Here is a 21133-nt window from a genome sequence, read left to right as displayed (position 1 = left end):
CTGTATGGTAGTGTTGTTTACTGTATTGTTGTGTTGTTTACTGTAGTACTGTAGGGTAGTGCTGTTTACTGTAATCCTGAGGACTAGTGTTGTTTACTGTAATACTGTAGGGTTGTGTTGTTTACTGTAATACTGTTGGGTAGAGTTGTTTACTGTAAGGTGGTGTTGTTTACTATAGGGTAGCGTTGTTTACTGTACTACTGTAGGGTAGTGTTGTTTACTGTATGGTAGTGTTGTTTACTGTAGGTTTGTGTTGTTTACTGTAGTACTGTAGGGTATGTTTGTTTACTGTAGGGTAGTGTTGTTTACTGTAATACTGTAGGGTAGTGTTGTTTACTTTAATACTGTAGGGTAGTGTTGTTTACTGTAAACCTGAGGACTAGTGTTGTTTACTGTAATACTGTAGGGTAGTGTTTACTGTAGTACTTTAATGTAGTGTTGTTTACTGTAGTACTGTAGGGTACTGTTGTTTACTGCAGGGTAGTGTTGTTTACTGTAATACTGTAGGGTAGTGTTGTTTACTGTAGTACTGTGGTGTAGTTTTGTTTACTGTATGGTAGTGTTGTTTACTGTATTGTTGTGTTGTTTACTGTAGTACTGTAGGGTAGTGCTGTTTACTGTAATCCTGAGGACTAGTGTTGTTTACTGTAATACTGTAGGGTAGTGTTGTTTACTGTAGTGTAGTGTTGTTTACTGTAATACTGTAGGGTTGTGTTGTTTACTGTAATACTGTTGGGTAGAGTTGTTTACTGTAAGGTGGTGTTGTTTACTATAGGGTAGCGTTGTTTACTGTACTACTGTAGGGTAGTGTTGTTTACTGTATGGTAGTGTTGTTTACTGTAGGTTTGTGTTGTTTACTGTAGTACTGTAGGGTATGTTTGTTTACTGTAGGGTAGTGTTGTTTACTGTAATACTGTAGGGTAGTGTTGTTTACTTTAATACTGTAGGGTAGTGTTGTTTACTGTAAACCTGAGGACTAGTGTTGTTTACTGTAATACTGTAGGGTAGGTTTGTTTACTATAGGGTAGTGTTGTTTACTGTAATACTGTAGGGTAGTGTTGTTTACTTTAATACTGTAGGGTAGTGTTGTTTACTGTAGGTTAGTGTTGTTTACTGTAATACTGTAGGGTAGTGTTGTTTTTTGTAATACTGTAGGGTAGTGTTGTTTACTGTAGGGTAGTGTTTTTTACTGTAGGGTAGTGTTTTTTACTGTAGGGTAGTGTTGTTTACTGTAGGTTAGTGTTGTTTACTGTAGTACTGTAGGGTAGTGTTGTTTACTGTGGTACTGTAGGGTAGTGTTGCTTACTGTAGTACTGTAGGGTAGTGTTGTTTACTGTAGTACTGTAGGGTTGTGTTGTTGACTGTAATACTGTAGGGTCGTGTTGTTTACTGTAATACTGTAGGGTAACTGAAGTACTGTAGAATTGATTAGTTGGATTGATTAGTTCCCTTTTTACATAATGGATCTGAAACACACTAACACACACACTAACACACACACACTAACGCACACACACTTTCACACACACCTCTTTTATGTTGCAGCATCAAAGCCTGTGTCTAAAGCAGCCCTGCTCTCCTTCCATAATGCTTTGTTTTTCTCTGCTTTCATCTGCCCACAGTCGCTTGGCGTGATTCCCAATTAGCACCCTGTTCCCTACATAGTCCACTACTTTTGTCCAGGGCCCATAGGGCCATTTGGGACGCAACCCGGGTGCTCTGTCTCAATTCATCCTTTTTCGATTACTCTCCTCCTCTCTCCTCAAGACTGTGGACCTTCGCCTCCAGTACAATTAGGTTAGAATGGAGGCAAGGAGAAAGGAGACAAGGAGAGAGGAGGCAAGGAGAGAGGAGGCAAGTAGAAAGAAGGCAAGGAGAGAGGATGAGGAGAGAGGTTAAGTGGTGATGTTGTTTTTGTGATGTCACGTAGTAATGTTGTTGTGTTTTAAGTCACGAAGTTATGTTATTGTGATATAAGTCACGAAGTGATGTTGTTGTGATATAAGTCACGTAGTGATGTTATTGTGATATAAGTCACGAAGTGATGTTGTTGTGATATAAGTCACGAAGTGATGTTATTGTGATATAAGTCACGAAGTGATGTTGTTGTGATATAAGTCACGTAGTGATGTTATTGTGATATAAGTCAAGAAGTGATGTTGTTGTGTTATAAGTCTGTATAACAGTAGGTCTGTATAACAGTATGTATCTCTAGGTCTGTATAACAGTATGTATCTCTAGGTCTGTATAACAGTATGTATCTCTCTCTAGGTCTGTAAATTTCACCTTTATTTAACCAGGTAGGCTAGTTGAGAACAAGTTCTCATTTACAACGGCCAAGATAAAGCAAAGCAGTTCGACACATACAACGACACAGAGTTACACATGGAATAAACAAACATACAGTCAATAATAAAGTAGAAAAAAGTCTATATACAGTGTGTGCAAATGAGGTAAGATATGGGAGGTAAGGCTATAAATAGGCCATGGTGGCGAAATAATTACAATATACCAATTAAACACTGGAGTGATAGATGTGCAGAAGATGAATGTGCAAGTAGAGATACTGGGGTGCAAAGGAGCAGGATAAATAAATAAATATAGTATTGGGATGAGGTAGTTGGATGGGCTATTTACAGATGGGCTATGTACAGGTGCGGTGATCTGTGAGCTGCTCTGACAGCTTCAGTGATTTTTGCAGTTCGTTCCAGTCATTGGCAGCAGAGAACTGGAAGGAGAGGCGGCCAAAGGAGGAATTAGCTTTGGGGGTGACCAGTGAAATATACCTGCTGGAGCGCGTGCTACGGGTGGGTGCTGCTATGGTGACCAGTGAGCTTAGATAAGGCGGGGCTTTACCTAGCAAAGACTTGAAGATGACCTGGAGCCAGTGGGTTTGGTGACGAGTATGAAGTGAGGGCCAACCAACGAGAGCGTACAGGTCGCGGTGGTGGGTAGTATATGGGGCTTTGGTGTCAAAACGGTTGGTCATAAATAATCGATCATATTTCAACCGGACAATATCTTCGTCAATAGAAAAGGAAAAACAAGAAAGGCACGCTCCCGGTCACGCTCTGGACTCATGTCTGGAAATTTCCACTGTCCACTCATTGAAAGTGCTGTTTCTCCCTAATTTTCAGAGTAAAAGCCTGAAACAATGCCTAAAGACTGGCCACATGTTGTGAAAGCCATAGGGATCGTGAACTGCGTCATAAGTCTTTGTATGGTGGATATGCTTTCAATGGAAAAATAGGCTTTTCAAAATAAAGGCACTTCCTAGATGGATGTTCCTCAGGTTTTCGCCTGCCATGTCAGTTCTGTTATACTCACAGACATTATTTTAACAGTTTTGGAAACTTTAGAGTGTTTTCTATCCAAATCTACCAATTATATGCATATCCTAGCTTCTGGACCTGAGTAGCAGGCAGTTTACTTTGGGCATGCTTTTCATCCAAAATTCCGAATGCTGCCCCCTACCCTAGTGAGGTTAACACAGTGTCCAAAGAAGGGCCAGAAGTATACACAATGGTGTCGTCTGCATAGAGGTGGATCAGAGAATCACCAACAGCAAGAGTGACATCATTGATGTATACAGAGAAGAGAGTCGGCCTGAGAATTGAACCCTGTGGCACCCCCATAGAGACTGCCAGAGGTGCGGACAACAGGCCCTCCGATTTGACACACTGAACTCTATCAGAGAAGTAGTTGGTGAACCAGGCGAGGCAGTCATTTGAGAAACCAAGGCTGTTGAGTCTGCCGATAAGAATGTGGTGATTGACAGAGTCGAAAGCCTTGCCAGGTGATGAATACGGCTGCACAGTAATGTCTCTTATCGATGGCGGTTACGATATCGTTTAGGACCTTGAGCGTGGCTGATGTGCACCCTTGACCGGCTCTGAAACCAGATTGCATAGCAGAGAAGGTACGGTGGGATTCGAAATGGTCGGTAATCTGTTTGTTAACTTGGCTTTCGAAGACCTTAGAAAGGCAGGGTAGGATAGATATAGGTCTGTAGCAGTTTGGGTCTAGAGTGTCTCCCCCTTTGAAGAGGGGGATGATCGTGGCAGCTGTATAACAGTATGTATCTCTAGGTCTGTATAACAGTATGTATCTCTAGGTCTGTATAACAGTATGTATCTCTAGGTCTGTATAACAGTATGTATCTCTAGGTCTGTATAACAGTATGCATCTCTAGGTCTGTATAACAGTATGTATCTCTAGGTCTGTATAACAGTATGTATCTCTAGGTCTGTATAACAGTATGTATCTCTAGGTCTGTATAACAGTATGTATCTCTAGGTCTGTATAACAGTATGTATCTCTAGGTCTGTATAACAGTATGTATCTCTCTCTAGGTCTGTATAACAGTATGTATCTCTCTCTAGGTCTGTATAACAGTATGTATCTCTCTCTAGGTCTGTATAACAGTATGTATCTCTCTCTAGGTCTGTATAACAGTATGTATCTCTAGGTCTGTATAACAGTATGTATCTCTAGGTCTGTATAACAGTATGTATCTCTAGGTCTGTATAACAGTATGTATCTCTAGGTCTGTATAACAGTATGTATCTCTAGGTCTGTATAACAGTATGCATCTCTAGGTCTGTATAACAGTATGTATCTCTAGGTCTGTATAACAGTATGTATCTCTAGGTCTGTATAACAGTATGTATCTCTCTCTAGGTCTGTATAACAGTATGTATCTCTAGGTCTGTATAACAGTATGCATCTCTAGGTCTGTATAACAGTATGCATCTCTAGGTCTGTATAACAGTATGCATCTCTAGGTCTGTATAACAGTATGTATCTCTAGGTCTGTATAACAGTATGTATCTCTCTCTAGGTCTGTATAACAGTGTGGACAGTTGGATGATTGTCCCCAACATCAAGCAGAACCACTACACGGTGCACGGTCTGCAGAGTGGAACACGTTATGTCTTCTTTGTCAAGGCCATCAACCAGGCAGGCAGCCGCAACAGCGAACCAGCTCGCCTCAAAACCAACAGTAAGTCCCTTAGCCCTCTGGTCCCTCTGTCCCTTCAGCCCGCCTCAAAACCAACAGTAAGTCCCCCAGCCCTCTGGTCCCTCTGTCCTTCACAGCTTCTTACCCCAGCATTGGGTTCTGCTCTCTTGGTTAGCTCAGTTAGTAAGTCCCCCCACCCTCCAGGCCTCTGTCCCTTCAGCCCTCCTCAAAACCAACACTAAGTCCCCCAGCCCTGTTGCCCCACCATACCGCCAGGCTCCCGGCCCTCCAGACCCTGTCTTCACAGCTGCTTACCTCAGCCTGGGGCTCTACTCTCTGGGTAGACCCACTGGCCCCTGGCCTCCAATTAGATCTGTTCTTCCAGACATTAGAGAACAGCCACTGGCTAGACAGATGAGAGAAAAGGCTTTATTGGTATACCATACATGGACCGGCGCCACCCAACCAGTGATAATGACTCCATTAGACCCATCACTCACTTTCCCTCTCTCTCCCTCCCTCTCTCTCCCTCCCTCTGTCCCTCTCTCTCCCTCCCTCTTTCCCTCCCTCTCTCCCTCCCTCTTTCCCTCTCTCCCCCTCTGTCCCGCCCTCTTTCCCTCTCCCTCCCTCTCTCCCTCCCTCCGTCCATCCCTCCCTCCCTCCCTCTCCCTTCCTCTTTCCCTCTCCCTCCCTCCCTCCCTCCCTCTCTCTCTCTCTCTCTCTCTCTCTCTCTCTCTCTCTCTCTCTCTCTCTCTCTCTCTCTCTCTCTCTCTCTCTCTCTCTCTACCTCCGTCCTGGTCACACGATAGGTTGGCTAATGCCAAGATCTCTCCCTCCTCAGGTACAGCATCACACCTCTACAGCCCTGCCTGTCTGCCTCTCTCTCGCTCAGGGCTTCAATTACTTACAAATGCCCCTGTTACAGCCGGATAGGTGCTGACAGCATTCACATGGATTATTGCATCAGCGAGGCTATGGAGTCACCCGGGGGGAGGTTTGGAGGTGAAACACAGGGTATCTGGAGCTAGCAGTGAGTTAGCATGTCCTCCCTCTCTCATCCCTCCGTCCCTCTCTCATCCCTCTATTCCCTGTCGGTAGAGCCGTAGGCTGCCAGAGGTTTATCACTGGGCCCAGCAGCTAGGCTAAGCTCATACACCCACCCACACACACACACACACACACACACAGACACACACACACAGACACACACACACACACTGTCTCGCTGTATCTCTCGTTATGGTGCCTACTGGTTTGTGCCCACAGCATCAGCCAAGTCGTGGCATGCAGTCCTCTGTCTTTCCTTCCCTGCTCTCCTCTCCTCTCCTCTCCTCTACTCTCCTCCTCTCTTCCCCTGCCCCCTCCTCTCCTCTCCTCTCCTCTCGCCTCCCCTGCTCCTCTTCGCCTGTCCCCTGAATAGATTAGTGTATCAGCCTGTCCTCCCACTCTATCTCTCAGATTTAATGCAGATTAAGCCCTGTATACTATACTGGATTGGCACCTGGCATTTCTCTTCATTATCAGAATCAGCCACCTAGCATAATAACACAAAGATAGATGCTTTTCTCTCTCTCTCTTTCTCTCTCTTTCTCTCTCTGTCTGTCTGTCCGTCTCTCTCTTTCTCTGTAATTAATATACACAGAAGAAGCTCTTCACTAGCATGTAGAGGTAGAGAGAAAATGGGTCACAACAATCAAGAAACATTCATGGTGTATGGTTGGTCCCTCTCCTCAAGCACACAGCCAGCAGCCATTGAGACGAAGTGTCGAAGCCTTTAAGTACCACAGGATAAGTTTTAGTCAAAGCCTGAGGCCTCAGCAGTAAGATGGGAGGATTTTTTTGGTTGTTGTCATATTTTCAGACGGATGGGCAAGAAGCGGCTTAGAGATTTTAGCTTGTCACATTTCAGGGTTGCTGAAACACGTTTCACAAATAACAGTGACATGTAATGTTAATCCCTAAACTCCTTCCACTAGAATACCACTGTGAAACAAGTTGAAACATGAACGCTGTACTCCTGATGGGTATACTGTACATAGGCCGAGCTGTTATCTACTCTATTACTAGGTAATCATTTAAGACAACCAGACATAAATAGAATCACTTGATGTACTTATAAAGGCTGTGACTTCACATTGACAGGCTCGGACATTCATCATCATTCTCAGTAGAAAAAGGGTTCATCAATGAATAATACTGGTGTAGTGAGGATGGAGGAGGAGGACAAGGATGGGGAGATATAGGGAGGATGGAGGAGGAAGATGAGGAAAGATATATATATATATATATATATATATATATATATATATATATATATATATATATATATATATAGGGAAGAGGAGGAGGAGATATAGGGAAGAGGGGGAGGAGAAGGAGGAGGAGGGAGATATAGGGAGGAGGAGGAGGGATATATAGGGAGGAGGAGGGATATATAGGGAGGAGGAGGGATATATAGGGAGGAGGAGGTGGAGGAAGGATATATAGGGAGGAGGAGGAGGAAGGATATATAGGGAGGAGGAGGAGGAGGAGGAGGAAAGATATATAGGGAGGAGGAGGAGGAGGAGGCATATATAGGGAGGAGGAGGAGGGATATATAGGGAGGAGGAGGAGGAGGAGGAGGAAGGATATATAGGGAGGAGGAGGAGGAGATATAGGGAGGAGGAGGAGGAGATATAGGAAGGAGGAGGAGGAGGAGGAGGGATATATAGGGAGGAGGGGAAGGAGGAGGGATATATAGGGAGGAGGAGGAGGAGGAGGAGATATAGGGAGGAGGAGGAGGAGATATAGGAAGGAGGAGGAGGAGGGATATATAGGGAGGAGGAGGAGGAGGAAGGATATATAGGGAGGAGGAGGAGGAGGAGGAGGAGGGATATATAGGGAGGAGGAGGAAGGATATATAGGGAGGAGGAGGAGGAGGAGGAAGGATATATAGGGAGGAGGAGGAGGAGGAGGGATATATAGGGAGGAGGAGGAGGAGGAAGGATATATAGGGAGGAGGAGGAGGAGGAGGAGGACGGATATATAGGGAGGAGTAGGAGGGATATATAGGGAGGCGGAGGAGGAGGACGGATATATAGGGAGGAGGAGGAGGAGGAGGAGGAGGAGGGATACAGAAGGAGGATGGAGGAGGGGGTTGAGGGATGCGTTGCAGAGGGCTTGCTCTGGTCTGGTCGCCTTGTTCTCTGGGGCAGTGTCCTTGTGCTTTCTGCTTGTCTCTCTGACCCTCAGCCTGCAACCATGGCACATCATCTCACTGCCCTCCCTATCTCCTCCTTCTCCTCCATGCCATCTGTCCATCTCTCTGTCTGTGTGTCCCGAGGATAGAGCTGTCATCTAGTCCAGGTCTCTCTCTCTCTCTCTCTCTCTCTCTCTCTCTCTCCTCTCCTCCTCTCTCTCTCTCTCTCTCTCTCTCTCTCTCTCTCTCTCTCTCTCTCTCTCTCTCTCTCTCTCTCTCTCTCTCTCTCTCTCTCTCTCTCTCTCTCTCCTGTAGCAGGGAGCGTGATAGTGTCAGCCAGACTCCCTCTCCTTGCTTCTGACAGGTTTACTCCAGAACTCATAAAGTGTGTGTGCTTTTGAAAAGCATTTTCCATAATTTCCCTTCCTCTGATAGCTAGATACACAACCAGAACGGGTACACAGAAACACATTGCTCCAGCTTTCATTCCATCTCCTCAGTGCCTCAACAATACACAGACACTAATAGAACGGTGAGCATCAGTGAATTACATGTCTGTCATTTATAAAGTATTGTAGGAAAGATGAAATGTCTAATCTTAGTTGTGAAAAAATCCCATGTCTGTTCCCTCAAATAGTTGTATTATTTATCCCGCAGAGGGAAGCCCTTCAACTATGGACTGACACCTCTGTCCTCTCTGACATCTCTCTGTGTCCCAAAGGACACCCTATTCTATATATTATATAGTGCACTGGCATTTTGGGTTGCACACCCGGTCTCCGTGGTAACAGGATGGAACCCTGTAATGAGGTAGTGATGACATTAAGTAACACCTTGGCTCTGTCTGTCACAGCCCTTTGATTTACAGCTCTGTAGGTGTTGGAATACACTGGTAATGAGAGGGATGGCGTGCGTGTGTTTGTGATGACTGTTTCTGGTTTGTTGTTTGCCATGTCGGTGTGCGTCAGTGTGTACACGCCTCTGTGTGCGTTTTTTGTACCTCTGTTGCACGTGCAGCAGCTTCGGTCCCCCTCCTCTCCTCACTCAGCCAGCCAGACCCGCTCTCAGGAGCAGTCCCCAGGAAACCTGTGACAGAGCCAGTGTGTGTTTGAAAATGGCTGCGCTCGCCGAGATAAGCAGATCAAAGCATGCTATTCATGTAATTGGCTTTCAGAAGCACACAGCCAAACCGTCTCATATCCGTGTGCAGTAACACTCAGTCGGAAGGGAGATTATTGGGGCAGGCAGGCAGGGAGAGAGAGAGAGAGAGAGAGGAGGAGGGGAGTGGATGGAGGGAGCTTCATTGTTGCTCATTAAAGCCGTGGAAGACGAGGAGGAGAAGCAGGGATGGAGGAAAAGGAGATTGGAGGTGTCCAGAGTTAAATGTCAGGTCGTTCAGGACCAAGGACAACCTCCAAGTATCCTATACATAGACAGAGAAAGATGCTACTTTGTCATTTTATACCCACACTACCCGTTTCATCCCCAATTCTCTCTTTCTTTCTGTTTTCCCACTTTCTCAATCGATGACCTCAAATGAAAATGTTCCATGGGCATGTTGTTATAGATGTAAATATGATGTTCCCTGTCATAAAACTCACAGTAATAGTCACAATATCCTATTTCTGATGTTCATCTGAGACACTTGACCTGAGGCTGAGTGTCCGCCTGTCTTTCTTCTGCTGCTGATGTTGAATGCTACTGTCTGCTAGACCTAGAGAACCTCTGTGAAGCTAAACGTCTCCCCTGTCTTCTCCTCCACCGCACTTCCAGGTCAGCCTTTTAAGCTTGACCCAAAGACGGCCCACAAGAAGCTGCGTCTGTCCAACGACTGCCTGACCATGGAGAAAGATGAGAGCTCCCTGAAGAAGAGCCACACTCCAGAACGCTTCAGCAGCACGGGGTCGTATGGAGCAGCAGGAAACGTCTTCATCGACAGCGGCTGTCACTACTGGGAGGTGTTGCTGGGCGCCTCCACCTGGTGAGTTGTGATATTGATAATACTGTATGTACACTGTTCGTTGCCACACGACTTCATGCAGAAACACTTGATTTTCCTCCCATTGATCATATAGTGGTGGAATAAGCTTTATCGATACAACATATGTATACTGAATAAAATATATAAACGCAGCAGGCAATAATTTCATATATTTTACTGAGTTACAGTTCATATAAGGAAATAATAGTAAATAATGTATTATTTATTTCATAAGGCCCTAATCTATACATTTCACATGACTGGGAATACAGATATGCATCTGTTGGTCACAGATACTTAAAACAAAATGGGCCTCACAATGGGCCTCATGATCTCATCTGTGCATTCAAATTGCCATTGATAAAATGTAATTGTGTTTGTTGTCCGTAGTTTATGCCTTCCTGACACTCTGTAATCCCCTCTGACAGGTACGCTGTGGGCGTGGCTTACAAGTCCGCCCCTAAGAACGAGTGGAGTGGTAAGAACTCCTCCTCCTGGGTGTTGTCCCGCTGTAACAACAACTTCATGGTGCGTCACAATGGCAAAGAGATGCTGGTGGAGGCCAGCCACCAGCTCAGACGTCTGGGAGTCCTTCTGGACTACGACAACAACTCCCTGTCCTTCTACGACGCCATGAACTCCCAACACCTGCACACCTTTGAGGTCAGCTTCCTGCTCCCCGTGGCGCCCACCTTCATGATCTGGAACAAGTCAGTGATGATCCTGTCAGGGCTTCCGGTGCCGGACTTTGTGGACTGCCCTGAGGAACACCAGGAGGGGATGATGACCCTGTGTCGTCAGCAGGAGTCACCCTACATGTCGGGTCTGAAGGGCTGTCACTGAGTCCGGGACAGGGGTGACTCCCAGTCCCGGAGACCGACAAGGGCTTGGACTGGACTCTGAACTGGGCTGGGCTAGACTCACTTACTTCCTGGGTTTGTGGGCCAATGGGGTTGAATTTTTCTTCTCCTCAGTTTCCTACTTCCTCCTCTTCCTCATTTTACCCAGCTTTCCTCTTTTCTCTTCATGGATGGTTTGTTACATTACCTACTACTTGTCTCAGTGTGAGGATGTGTGTTGTTGTTTATGATATTTACAAATCAACACAGAAGCTTGACTTGCATTGTGTGACTACTAGTCTTGTATTATAAGAAACTTTATTGATCATGATTGATTAGAGGAAAACATGTTAATTATTTATGAATAATAAGTTGGTTTGCTTTTATTTTCTTCTCAATCTCAATGTATTCATGGGACACTTTTTAGATTGGTCTTTATTTCCTCAGTGTTTAAAAAAAGACACAAAATGTATTTGGACATGGTTGTTCTTCCTCTAGATAGCATAGTGGATTTATCTTCTATAGAAATGGGGTAAGATTATGACGTTTATGCGATTTTTAACACAGTGAAATTAACAAAACTGACGGATAAAAAAAATTACGAAAGTTGAATATTCAGGGAGGGAAGAGAGGGTTATAACATTCGATTTGCTATCGGTTTTGATGTCATAGCATGATATGTATTTCCTCTGTGATTGGTTCACACTTCATGTTTTGTTTAGTTCTGTTTTGCTGTGAGAAAAGCATGCTGCATTATAGGATCCCACTTCACTGCCCTTCACTGGTTCACTTCCAGGTTATCATGAGGTAATTCTTGACTCCTGACCTATAGAATCCCTCACTGGTTCACTTCCAGGTTATCATGAGGTAATTCTTGACTCCTGACCTATAGAATTCCTCACAGTCACCGCGGAGCTCCACCACCTCCCCTCACATCCAATCCTTGGTCGAAGTTTACCTATTCCAAAAGGGGTGTGTTGTTATTGGCCGTTGATTTGTATAAAGTCCCAAGACAATGTAGATCTGTTATTTGTCTACCTACCAGTTACCATCCCGATATTCTATCTCTCATAGAAACCATCAGATTTCTATTCAAGAAAATCACAAAACATTTCACCAGATATGGTTAAGATTCCACAGGGAAGACCTTGTAGCTCTATGACATCATCATTCAAAAAACGTAAAGCGTTACATCATCAGATACTTATTATTTATTTGGGCTTTTTTTTAATGTATGGCTTTGGTGGTGTGGACTATGATTTTTACTGATTTTCCTCTGATTTAATATTCAGGGATTGAATACGTAGTGGGTCTGATCAAGACAATCAATAGTATATTTATTATGCAGAGAAAACATAAGTAGTGTGTAGCTTGAAAAACCACTGAACTAGCATGATGTAATACTTTAGATACTAACTGTTAACTTTCTGAAAACCTACGGATGCTTTATTTTTTTCATCGAATTAAACGTAGTAGTGAGGATATTGGGAACAGACAGACTCGTACTACTGATGACGCCAATGTCCTGATGCCGGTGGTTCAATCTCTCACCACACATCAAGGTATTTAGGACATGTCCCAAATGGCACCCTATTCCCTATATAGTGCACTACTTTTGAATGTAAAAAAAATAAATGATGCACTATGTATGCAATAGGGTGCCATTTCAGACACAGATTTAGTTTTCCATGCTAAATGTCATATTTCCTGTTTTTTAAGTTTTCTGTTTTTAATTCGAAAGCACAAACTAACCATCATGCAGATTTGTCTTTGGCACCGTGAAAGTGGGAGACAGAGAGACAGACATATGAATGGATCTGGAACTAACTGGTCCGTCCTCAAGCTTCTTCAAAGAAACAATAGCTACTTTAAGGCTGGAGTGAGTCTTGAGTTCCATTATGGACCTAACAGAACACAATGGTTCAATAGTAAGATGAGAATGGTGAGTTCCATTATGGACCTAACAGAACACAGTGGTTCAATAGTAAGATGAGAATGGTGAGTTCCATTATGGACCCAACAGAACACAGCGGTTCAATAGTAAGATGAGAATGGTGAGTTCCATTATGGACCCAACAGAACACAATGGTTCAATAGTAAGATGAGAATGGTGAGTTCCATTATGGACCTAACAGAACACAGCGGTTCAATAGTAAGATGAGAATGGTGAGTTCCATTATGGACCCAACAGAACACCAGTTCAAGCCGATGAGAATGGTGAGTTCCATTATAGACCCAACAGAACACCAGTTCAAGCCAATGAGAATGGTGAGTTCCATTATAGATCCAACAGAACACCAGTTCAAGCCAATGACAATGGTGAGTTCCATTATGGACCCAACAGAACACAGTGGTTCAATAGTAAGATGAGAATGGTGAGTTCCATTATGGACCTAACAGAACACAGTGGTTCAATAGTAAGATGAGAATGGTGAGTTCCATTATAGACCCAACAGAACACCAGTTCAAGCCAATGACAATGGTGAGTTCCATTATGGACCCAACAGAACACAGTGGTTCAATAGTAAGATGAGAATGGTGAGTTCCATTATAGACCCAACAGAACACAGTGGTTCAATAGTAAGATGAGAATGGTGAGTTCCATTATAGACCCAACAGAACACCAGTTCAAGCCGATGAGAATGGTGAGTTCCATTATGGACCCAACAGAACACAGTGGTTCAATAGTAAGATGAGAATGGTGAGTTCCATTATGGACCCAACAGAACACAGTGGTTCAATAGTAAGATGAGAATAGTGAGTTCCATTATAGACCCAACAGAACACCAGTTCAAGCCAATGACAATGGTGAGTTCCATTAAGGACCCAACCGAACACAGCGGTTCAATAGTAAGATGAGAATGGTGAGTTCCATTATAGACCCAACAGAACACCAGTTCAAGCCGATGAGAATGGTGAGTTCCATTATAGACCCAACAGAACACCAGTTCAAGCCGATGAGAATGGTGAGTTTCATTATAGACCCAACAGAACACCAGTTCAAGCCGATGAGAATGGTGAGTTCCATTATGGACCCAACAGAACACAATGGTTCAATAGTAAGATGAGAATGGTGAGTTCCATTATGGACCTAACAGAACACAGCGGTTCAATAGTAAGATGAGAATGGTGAGTTCCATTATGGACCCAACAGAACACCAGTTCAAGCCGATGAGAATGGTGAGTTCCATTATAGACCCAACAGAACACCAGTTCAAGCCGATGAGAATGGTGAGTTCCATTATAGACCCAACAGAACACCAGTTCAAGCCAATGACAATGGTGAGTTCCATTATGGACCCAACAGAACACAGTGGTTCAATAGTAAGATGAGAATGGTGAGTTCCATTATAGACCCAACAGAACACCAGTTCAAGCCAATGACAATGGTGAGTTCCATTATGGACCCAACAGAACACAGTGGTTCAATAGTAAGATGAGAATGGTGAGTTCCATTATAGACCCAACAGAACACAGTGGTTCAATAGTAAGATGAGAATGGTGAGTTCCATTATAGACCCAACAGAACACCAGTTCAAGCCGATGAGAATGGTGAGTTCCAATATAGACCCAACAGAACACCAGTTCAAGCCAATGAAAATGGTGAGTTCCATTATGAACCCAACAGAACACAGCAGTTCAATAGTAAGATGAGAATGGTGAGTTCCATTATAGACCCAACAGAACACCAGTTCAAGCCGATGAGAATGGTGAGTTCCATTATAGACCCAACAGAACACCAGTTCAAGCCGATGAGAATGGTGAGTTCCATTATAGACCCAACAGAACACCAGTTCAAGCCGATGAGAATGGTGAGTTCCATTATAGACCCAACAGAACACCAGTTCAAGCTGATGAGAATGGTGAGTTCCATTATGGACCTAACAGAACACCAGTTCAAGCTGATGAGAATGGTCTTCCATTTATAGAGCTAGCTGAATACTGGACTCAAGAGGTCAGAGGTCTTTTAAATAACACTGCTTTGATTATAACAGGTGGTAACACTTCACTGTAGACCCCCTTACGTATGCATTCATAAAGCCTTTATAACAGCTACATAAGACATAACAGCAGTTAAATGCTGTTTTTAAGGGTAATATCAGTGCTGACTGAAGGGGAGGTGTTGTTTGTGCTTTCATTTTTCTTTTTTAGTCTAGCAGCAGATTTGTGAATGTTAGCCCTTACAACAACAAAAAAGATTGGGGTTTTAAAACTGTAGTAAAAGTGTAGTAACTACAGTCGACTGTGGTATTTTGGATGCAGTGATTGCAGAATAACTGCAGTGTTCTGCAGTTGAACTGCAGTTATACTGCACTGTAACTGCAGTTACACTGCAAAATTACTGCAGTAAAAAAAAAGTGTTATTTTGGACGCAGTATTTGCAACGTACTGCAGTTATACGGCATTCTAATTACAGTTATACTACAGTGTACTGCATATATACTGCATTCTAACTACAGTTATACTACAGTGTACTGCAGTTATACTGCATTCTAACTACAGTTATACTACAGTGTACTGCAGTTATACTGCATTCTAACTACAGTTGTACTACAGTGTACTGCAGTTATACTACATTTTAACTACAGTTTACTGCTACAATACTGCATTATAACTACAGTTATACTACAGTGTACTGCAGTTATACTGCACTCTGACTGCAATCTTTTTTTGTAAGGGACGTTTCTTGAATTATCAGAAAGACGATCAATTTGAAGAAAACATCAGAGGTGATAACTGTGGCTGCTGATTTCTGGGCTGAACTGACAAGATACCTTTTATTTGTACAAGAAGTGCATTTGACTGGGTCACCTACTGCATGCATGACTTGGTCCATACAGTCTGTGTCTATCTCATGAAGGTTTTATAGAAACAGATTCACAACAAAATGTCAATTTGAAATAGACAACTTTATTGAGACGTGTGTTCATGCATATCATTCAGGTAGTTTTGCTGTGCTTTGTGCTACTACTACCGGTCAATAAACACACTGAGAATAATTGACTCTCTTTGTAGTTCAGTCAGTATACAGTACCTTCTAGACATGATGGAATATATCATAATTTTGCATTTCTTTTGTGTTTCTAAAAGGAATTATTTTTTACAACTCTAGAAATAGATTCTTTACTTCCTCTGATATTTGAATCAAAACAACAGCTCTATGTTCAGTAAAACAACATCAACATAACACTTTTGTTTCAAAAAGATCTCTGACTCGTAGAAAGAAAATGTATATTATATAACATTTTATAATATACAAAAATATATTAACTCATGCTATTTATGTGAACTTAAAAAGTCCAATTTAAAAGTCGTATTACAAAGTCATTAGTTATTGTATTCTGTTATTATCCTCACTGTCCTTCGCATTTTCCACAGATAGGGCTGTTGTGTAGCCGTCACATGGAGATATTAGTAGATAACATCTGCCCGAGACACTGGACTCAGAACGGAGGACCTTTTAACTTCCATGATGGACAGAAAGATATGGCATGCCATCATTCAGCAAGTAGCTAAGCATCTCATGGGTTTGTAGGGAGGGGTTGTCTAAGCCTGCATTTTCAGGCCTGGGGGTTGTGGGCATGGTTATGAGAGAGGCCTGCTGGGCTGGCAGGGCGTACAGGGCCCAGGGTTAGTTGGAGGGGCATCGCCCTGTACCCCTCATCTGCTGTCCCTGGCACTGGGAATTAATGTGCACTTCAGGTCTCTCTTTCTGCCCTGAATGTAATTGTTTTTATTCTAGGCATGGAATGGCTCATAGGTCCCTGTCTGCTCCATGCCAAGTCAAATGACGGCAGAACACCCTTGTGTAGTAACGGCTGTTATCATTGTCAACATGCAATGCATTTGGGGAAAATCCTCCCAGAAAAATGAAACATTTATATTCCTCTCATTAGTGGCTTTTTAATTGCTTTGCCTCTTGCAGCTGCACGATGCTGGCAACCAGAAACTCAACTTCCCAGTCAGAAGGAAAACCAACCAAATTACGAGCCACTAACAAAATGTTCACTGCATGTGTGCATCCGCCTCTATCCACATGAAATGTTGATCTAATTACATATCAAAGGCAGCGTTAGATAACACTAACCTTCATTAGCCATTCATGAGTCATGTTGACGGCAGGGTAGCCTAGTGGTTAGAGTGTAGGGGTGGTAGGTAGCCTAGTGGTTAGAGTGTAGGGGCGGCAGGTAGCCTAGTGGTTACAGTGTAGGGGCGGTAGGTAGCCTAGTGGTTAGAGTGTAGGGGCGGCAGGTAGCCTAGTGGTTAGAGCGTAGGGGCGGCAGGTAGCCTAGTGGTTAGAGCGTAGGGGCGGTAGGTAGCCTAGTGGTTAGAGCGTTGGGGCGGCAGGTAGCCTAGTGGTTAGAGCGTAGGGGCGGCAGGTAGCCTAGTGGTTAGAGCGTAGGGGCGGCAGGTAGCCTAGTGGTTAGAGCGTAGGGGCGGCAGGTAGCCTAGTGGTTAGAGCGTGAGGGCGGCAGGTAGCCTAGTGGTTAGAGCGTGGGGGCGGCAGGTAGCCTAGTGGTTAGAGCGTAGGGGCGGCAGGTAGCCTAGTGGTTAGAGCGTAGGGGCGGCAGGTAGCCTAGTGGTTAGAGTGTAGGGGCGGCAGGTAGCCTAGTGGTTAGAGCGTAGGGACGGCAGGTAGCCTAGTGGTTAGAGTGTAGGGGCGGCAGGTAGCCTAGTGGTTAGAGAGTAGGGGTGGCAGGTAGCCTAGTGGTTAGAGTGGAGGGGTGGCAGGTAGCCTAGTGGTTAGAGAGTAGGGGCGGCAGATAGCCTAGTGGTTAGAGTGGATGGGGCGGCAGGTAGCCTAGTGGTTAGAGTGTAGGGGCGGCAGGTAGCCTAGTGGTTAGAGTGTAGGGGCGGCAGGTAGCCTAGTGGTTAGAGTGTAGGGGCGGCAGGTAGCCTAGTGGTTAGAGTGTAGGGGCGGCAGGTAGCCTAGTGGTTAGAGTGTAGGGGCGGCAGGTAGCCTAGTGGTTAGAGTGTAGGGGCGGCAGGTAGCCTAGTGGTTAGAGTGTAGGGGCGGCAGGTAGCCTACTGGTTAGAGCGTTGGGCCGGCAGGTAGCCTAGTGGTTAGAGTGTAGGGCCGGCAGGTAGCCTAGTGGTTAGAGTGTAGGGCCGGCAGGTAGCCTAGTGGTTAGAGTGTAGGGCCGGCAGGTAGCCTAGTGGTTAGAGTGTTGGGCCGGCAGGTAGCCTAGTGGTTAGAGCGTTGGACTAGTAACCAAAAGGTTGATAGATCAAATCCGCGAGCTGACAAGGTAAAAATCTGTCATTCTGCCCCTGAACAAGGCAGATAACCCATTGTTTTTTAGGCCGTCATTGTAAATAGGAATTTGTTCTTAACAGACTCTCCTAGTTAAATAAAAAATAAAAAATAAAAAAAATAGTTCAGTAGTACTCTGTAAGTAGGAGGAGAGGACTGGTCTCTGATGACTGTTTAGTTCAGTAGTACTCTGTAGGTAGGAGGAGAGGACTGGTCTCTGATGACTGTTTAGTTCAGTAGTACTCTGTAGGTAGGAGGAGAGGACTGGTCTCTGATGACTGTTTAGTTCAGTAGTACTCTGTAAGTAGGAGGAGAGGACTGGTCTCTGATGACTGTTTAGTTCAGTAGTACTCTGTAGGTAGGAGGAGAGGACTGGTCTCTGATGACTGTTTAGTTCAGTAGTACTCTGTAGGTAGGAGGAGAGGACTGGTCTCTGATGACTGTTTAGTTCAGTAGTACTCTGTAGGTAGGAGGAGAGGACTGGTCTCTGATGACTGTTTAGTTCAGTAGTACTCTGTAGGTAGGAGGAGAGGACTGGTCTCTGATGACTGTTTAGTTCAGTAGTACTCTGTAGGTAGGAGGAGAGGACTGGTCTCTGATGACTGTTTAGTTCAGTAGTACTCTGTAGGTAGGAGGAGAGGACTGGTCTCTGATGACTGTTTAGTTCAGTAGTACTCTGTAGGTAGGAGGACAGGACTGGTCTCTGATGACTGTTTAGTTCAGTAGTACTCTGTAGGTAGGAGGACAGGACTGGTCTCTGATGACTGTTTAGTTCAGTAGTACTCTGTAGGTAGGAGGAGAGGACTGGTCTCTGATGACTGTTTAGTTCAGTAGTACTCTGTAGGTAGGAGGAGAGGACTGGTCTCTGATGACTGTTTAGTTCAGTAGTACTCTGTAGGTAGGAGGACAGGACTGGTCTCTGATGACTGTTTAGTTCAGTAGTACTCTGTAGCGAATTAGAGCAATTTCTCTCTCTGAGAACATCAGTATTGCTTGTTGAGATCTGGAAGACATCACTTAGAGCTGGGCCAATGCTAAGGACTGTTAAATTAAACAATAGCAATCAACGTTTAAAGATAACAGCTCAGGGAAAGCAAATGGTAAAATGGTAAAATGACTTCAAACATACACTGTATTTCATTGGTCAAAAACAAGAGATGTGAAATGGATATTTGTACAATACAGCACGTGTTGTCTGCATGATGGATCCTTCCAATAGCATACCGATCTCACCACTACACCTCCTCCTTCTCCACCTCCTCCTCCTCATCCTCCACCACCTCCTCCACCTCCTCCTCCCCATCCTTCTCCAGCTCCTCCTCCACCTCCTCCTGCAGCTCCTCCTCCTCCACCTCCTCCTCCTCAACCTCTACCACCTCCTCCACCTCCTCCTCCCCATCCTCCTCCAGCTCTTCCTCCACCTCCTCCTGCAGCTCCTCCTCCTCCACCTCCTCCTCCTCAACCTCCACCACCTCCTCCACCTCCTCCTCCCCATCCTCCTCCAGCTCCTCCTCCTCCTCCTCCCCATCCACCTCCTCCTCCTCAATCTCCTCCACTTCCTCCCCATCCACCTCCTCCCCATCCTCCTCCTCCCCATCCTCCCCATCCACCTGTTCCACCTCCTCCCCATCCTCCACCTCCTCTTCCCCATCTTCCTCCAGCTCCTCCTCCTCCTCCACCTCATCCTCCTCCTCCACCTCATCCTCCTCCTCATCCTCCTCCTCCACCTTCTCCTCCACCTCATCCTCCTTATCCCCATCCTACTCTTCCTCAATCTCCTCCATCTGCTCCCCATCCTCCACCTCATCCTCCTCCTCCTCCTCAACCTCCTCCTCATCCTCCCCATCCTCCTCCTCATCATCCTCCTCCTCCTCCTCCTCAACCTCCTCCCCATCCTCCCCATCCTCCTCCTTCTCCTCCACCTCATCCTCCTCCTCCTCATCCACCTCTTCCTCAACCTCCTCCACCTGCTCCCCATCCTCCACCTCCTCCCCATTCTCCAACTCCTCCTCATCCTCCTCCGCCTCCACCTCATCCTCCTCCTCCTCTTCCTCAAACTCCTCCTCCACCTGCTCCCCATCCTCCCCATCCTCCTCCACCTCCTCCTCCTCCTCCTCCTACTCCACCTCCTCCTCCTCCTCCCATCTACCATCAGCTGATATAGGCCAGTTATACACATAAACATATCAATCTGTCTGTGATCTATAGGCTCTAGTCCGGGACGCTCATAACTATCCACCATCCACAGTACTTTTAAGGCCTCTCTCTCTCTCCAGCTGCCAGTTCCATTTCCATGGGAGCAGATTCTGCTGAGATCTATCTAAAATATCCAGCCCCATCACTCTCTGTCAATGGGTACCATAAAGGACTGGGGCTCTCAGTCCATCTCCTCTATCTCTCTCTCGCCTTCTCTCTCGCTCCCTCTATTTCCCCCTCTCTCTCTTTCTCTCTCTCTCTCTCTCTCTCTCTCTCTCTCCCCCCTCCCCCTCTCTCTCTCTCGCTCTCTGTCTCTCAATCCCCCTCCCTCTGTCTCTCTCTCCCCCCTCCCTCTCTCTCTCTCTCTTTCTATCTCTCACCTCCTCTCTCTCTCCCCCTCTCTCTCTCTCTCTCTCTCTCTCTCTCTCTCTCTCTCTCTCTCTCTCTCTCTCAATCCCCCTGCCTCTCTCTCTCTCCTCCCCTCTCTCTCTCTCTCCCTCTCTTTCTCTCTCTCTACTCCTCTCTCTCTCCCCCCTCCCTCTCTCTCTCCCCCTCTCCCTCTCTCCTCCTCTCGCTCTGTCTCTCTTCATCTCTTGGTGGCTTGTTTGATGGATTCCCACCTCAGGAGATGAATCTGGATGGAGTTGTGTGGAGCAGTGATCTACTGCCTGTTTAGATCCTTTTTTCCTGAGACTCTGAGTGCCTCACCATCAGCCTCCCCTCC

General features: G+C 45.3%; 1 protein-coding gene across 2 annotated transcripts in view; it reads left to right on the top strand.

Annotated features, from left to right (window-relative positions):
• The window catches only part of LOC106591089 (putative E3 ubiquitin-protein ligase MID2), a 249705-nt gene extending 233747 nt beyond the window's left edge, over window positions 1-15958 (top strand). For both annotated transcript variants that reach the window (XM_045724241.2, XM_045724240.2), the window contains 3 exons: window positions 4841-5002; window positions 9912-10119; window positions 10548-15958. In XM_045724241.2, the coding sequence (XP_045580197.1) occupies window positions 4841-5002; window positions 9912-10119; window positions 10548-10962 (785 nt within the window). In that variant the 3' untranslated portion in view covers window positions 10963-15958. The remainder of the gene's footprint in view (window positions 1-4840; window positions 5003-9911; window positions 10120-10547) is intronic.
• Window positions 15959-21133: the final 5175 nt, after the last annotated feature.

This window comes from Salmo salar, chromosome 09 (genome assembly GCF_965601325.2).
Source record: "Salmo salar chromosome 09, fSalSal1, whole genome shotgun sequence".
In the NCBI taxonomy this organism is placed as follows: domain Eukaryota; kingdom Metazoa; phylum Chordata; class Actinopteri; order Salmoniformes; family Salmonidae; genus Salmo; species Salmo salar.
The sequence above is the reverse complement of the archived record's forward strand: the minus strand, read 5'-3'. Positions and strand labels throughout refer to the sequence as shown.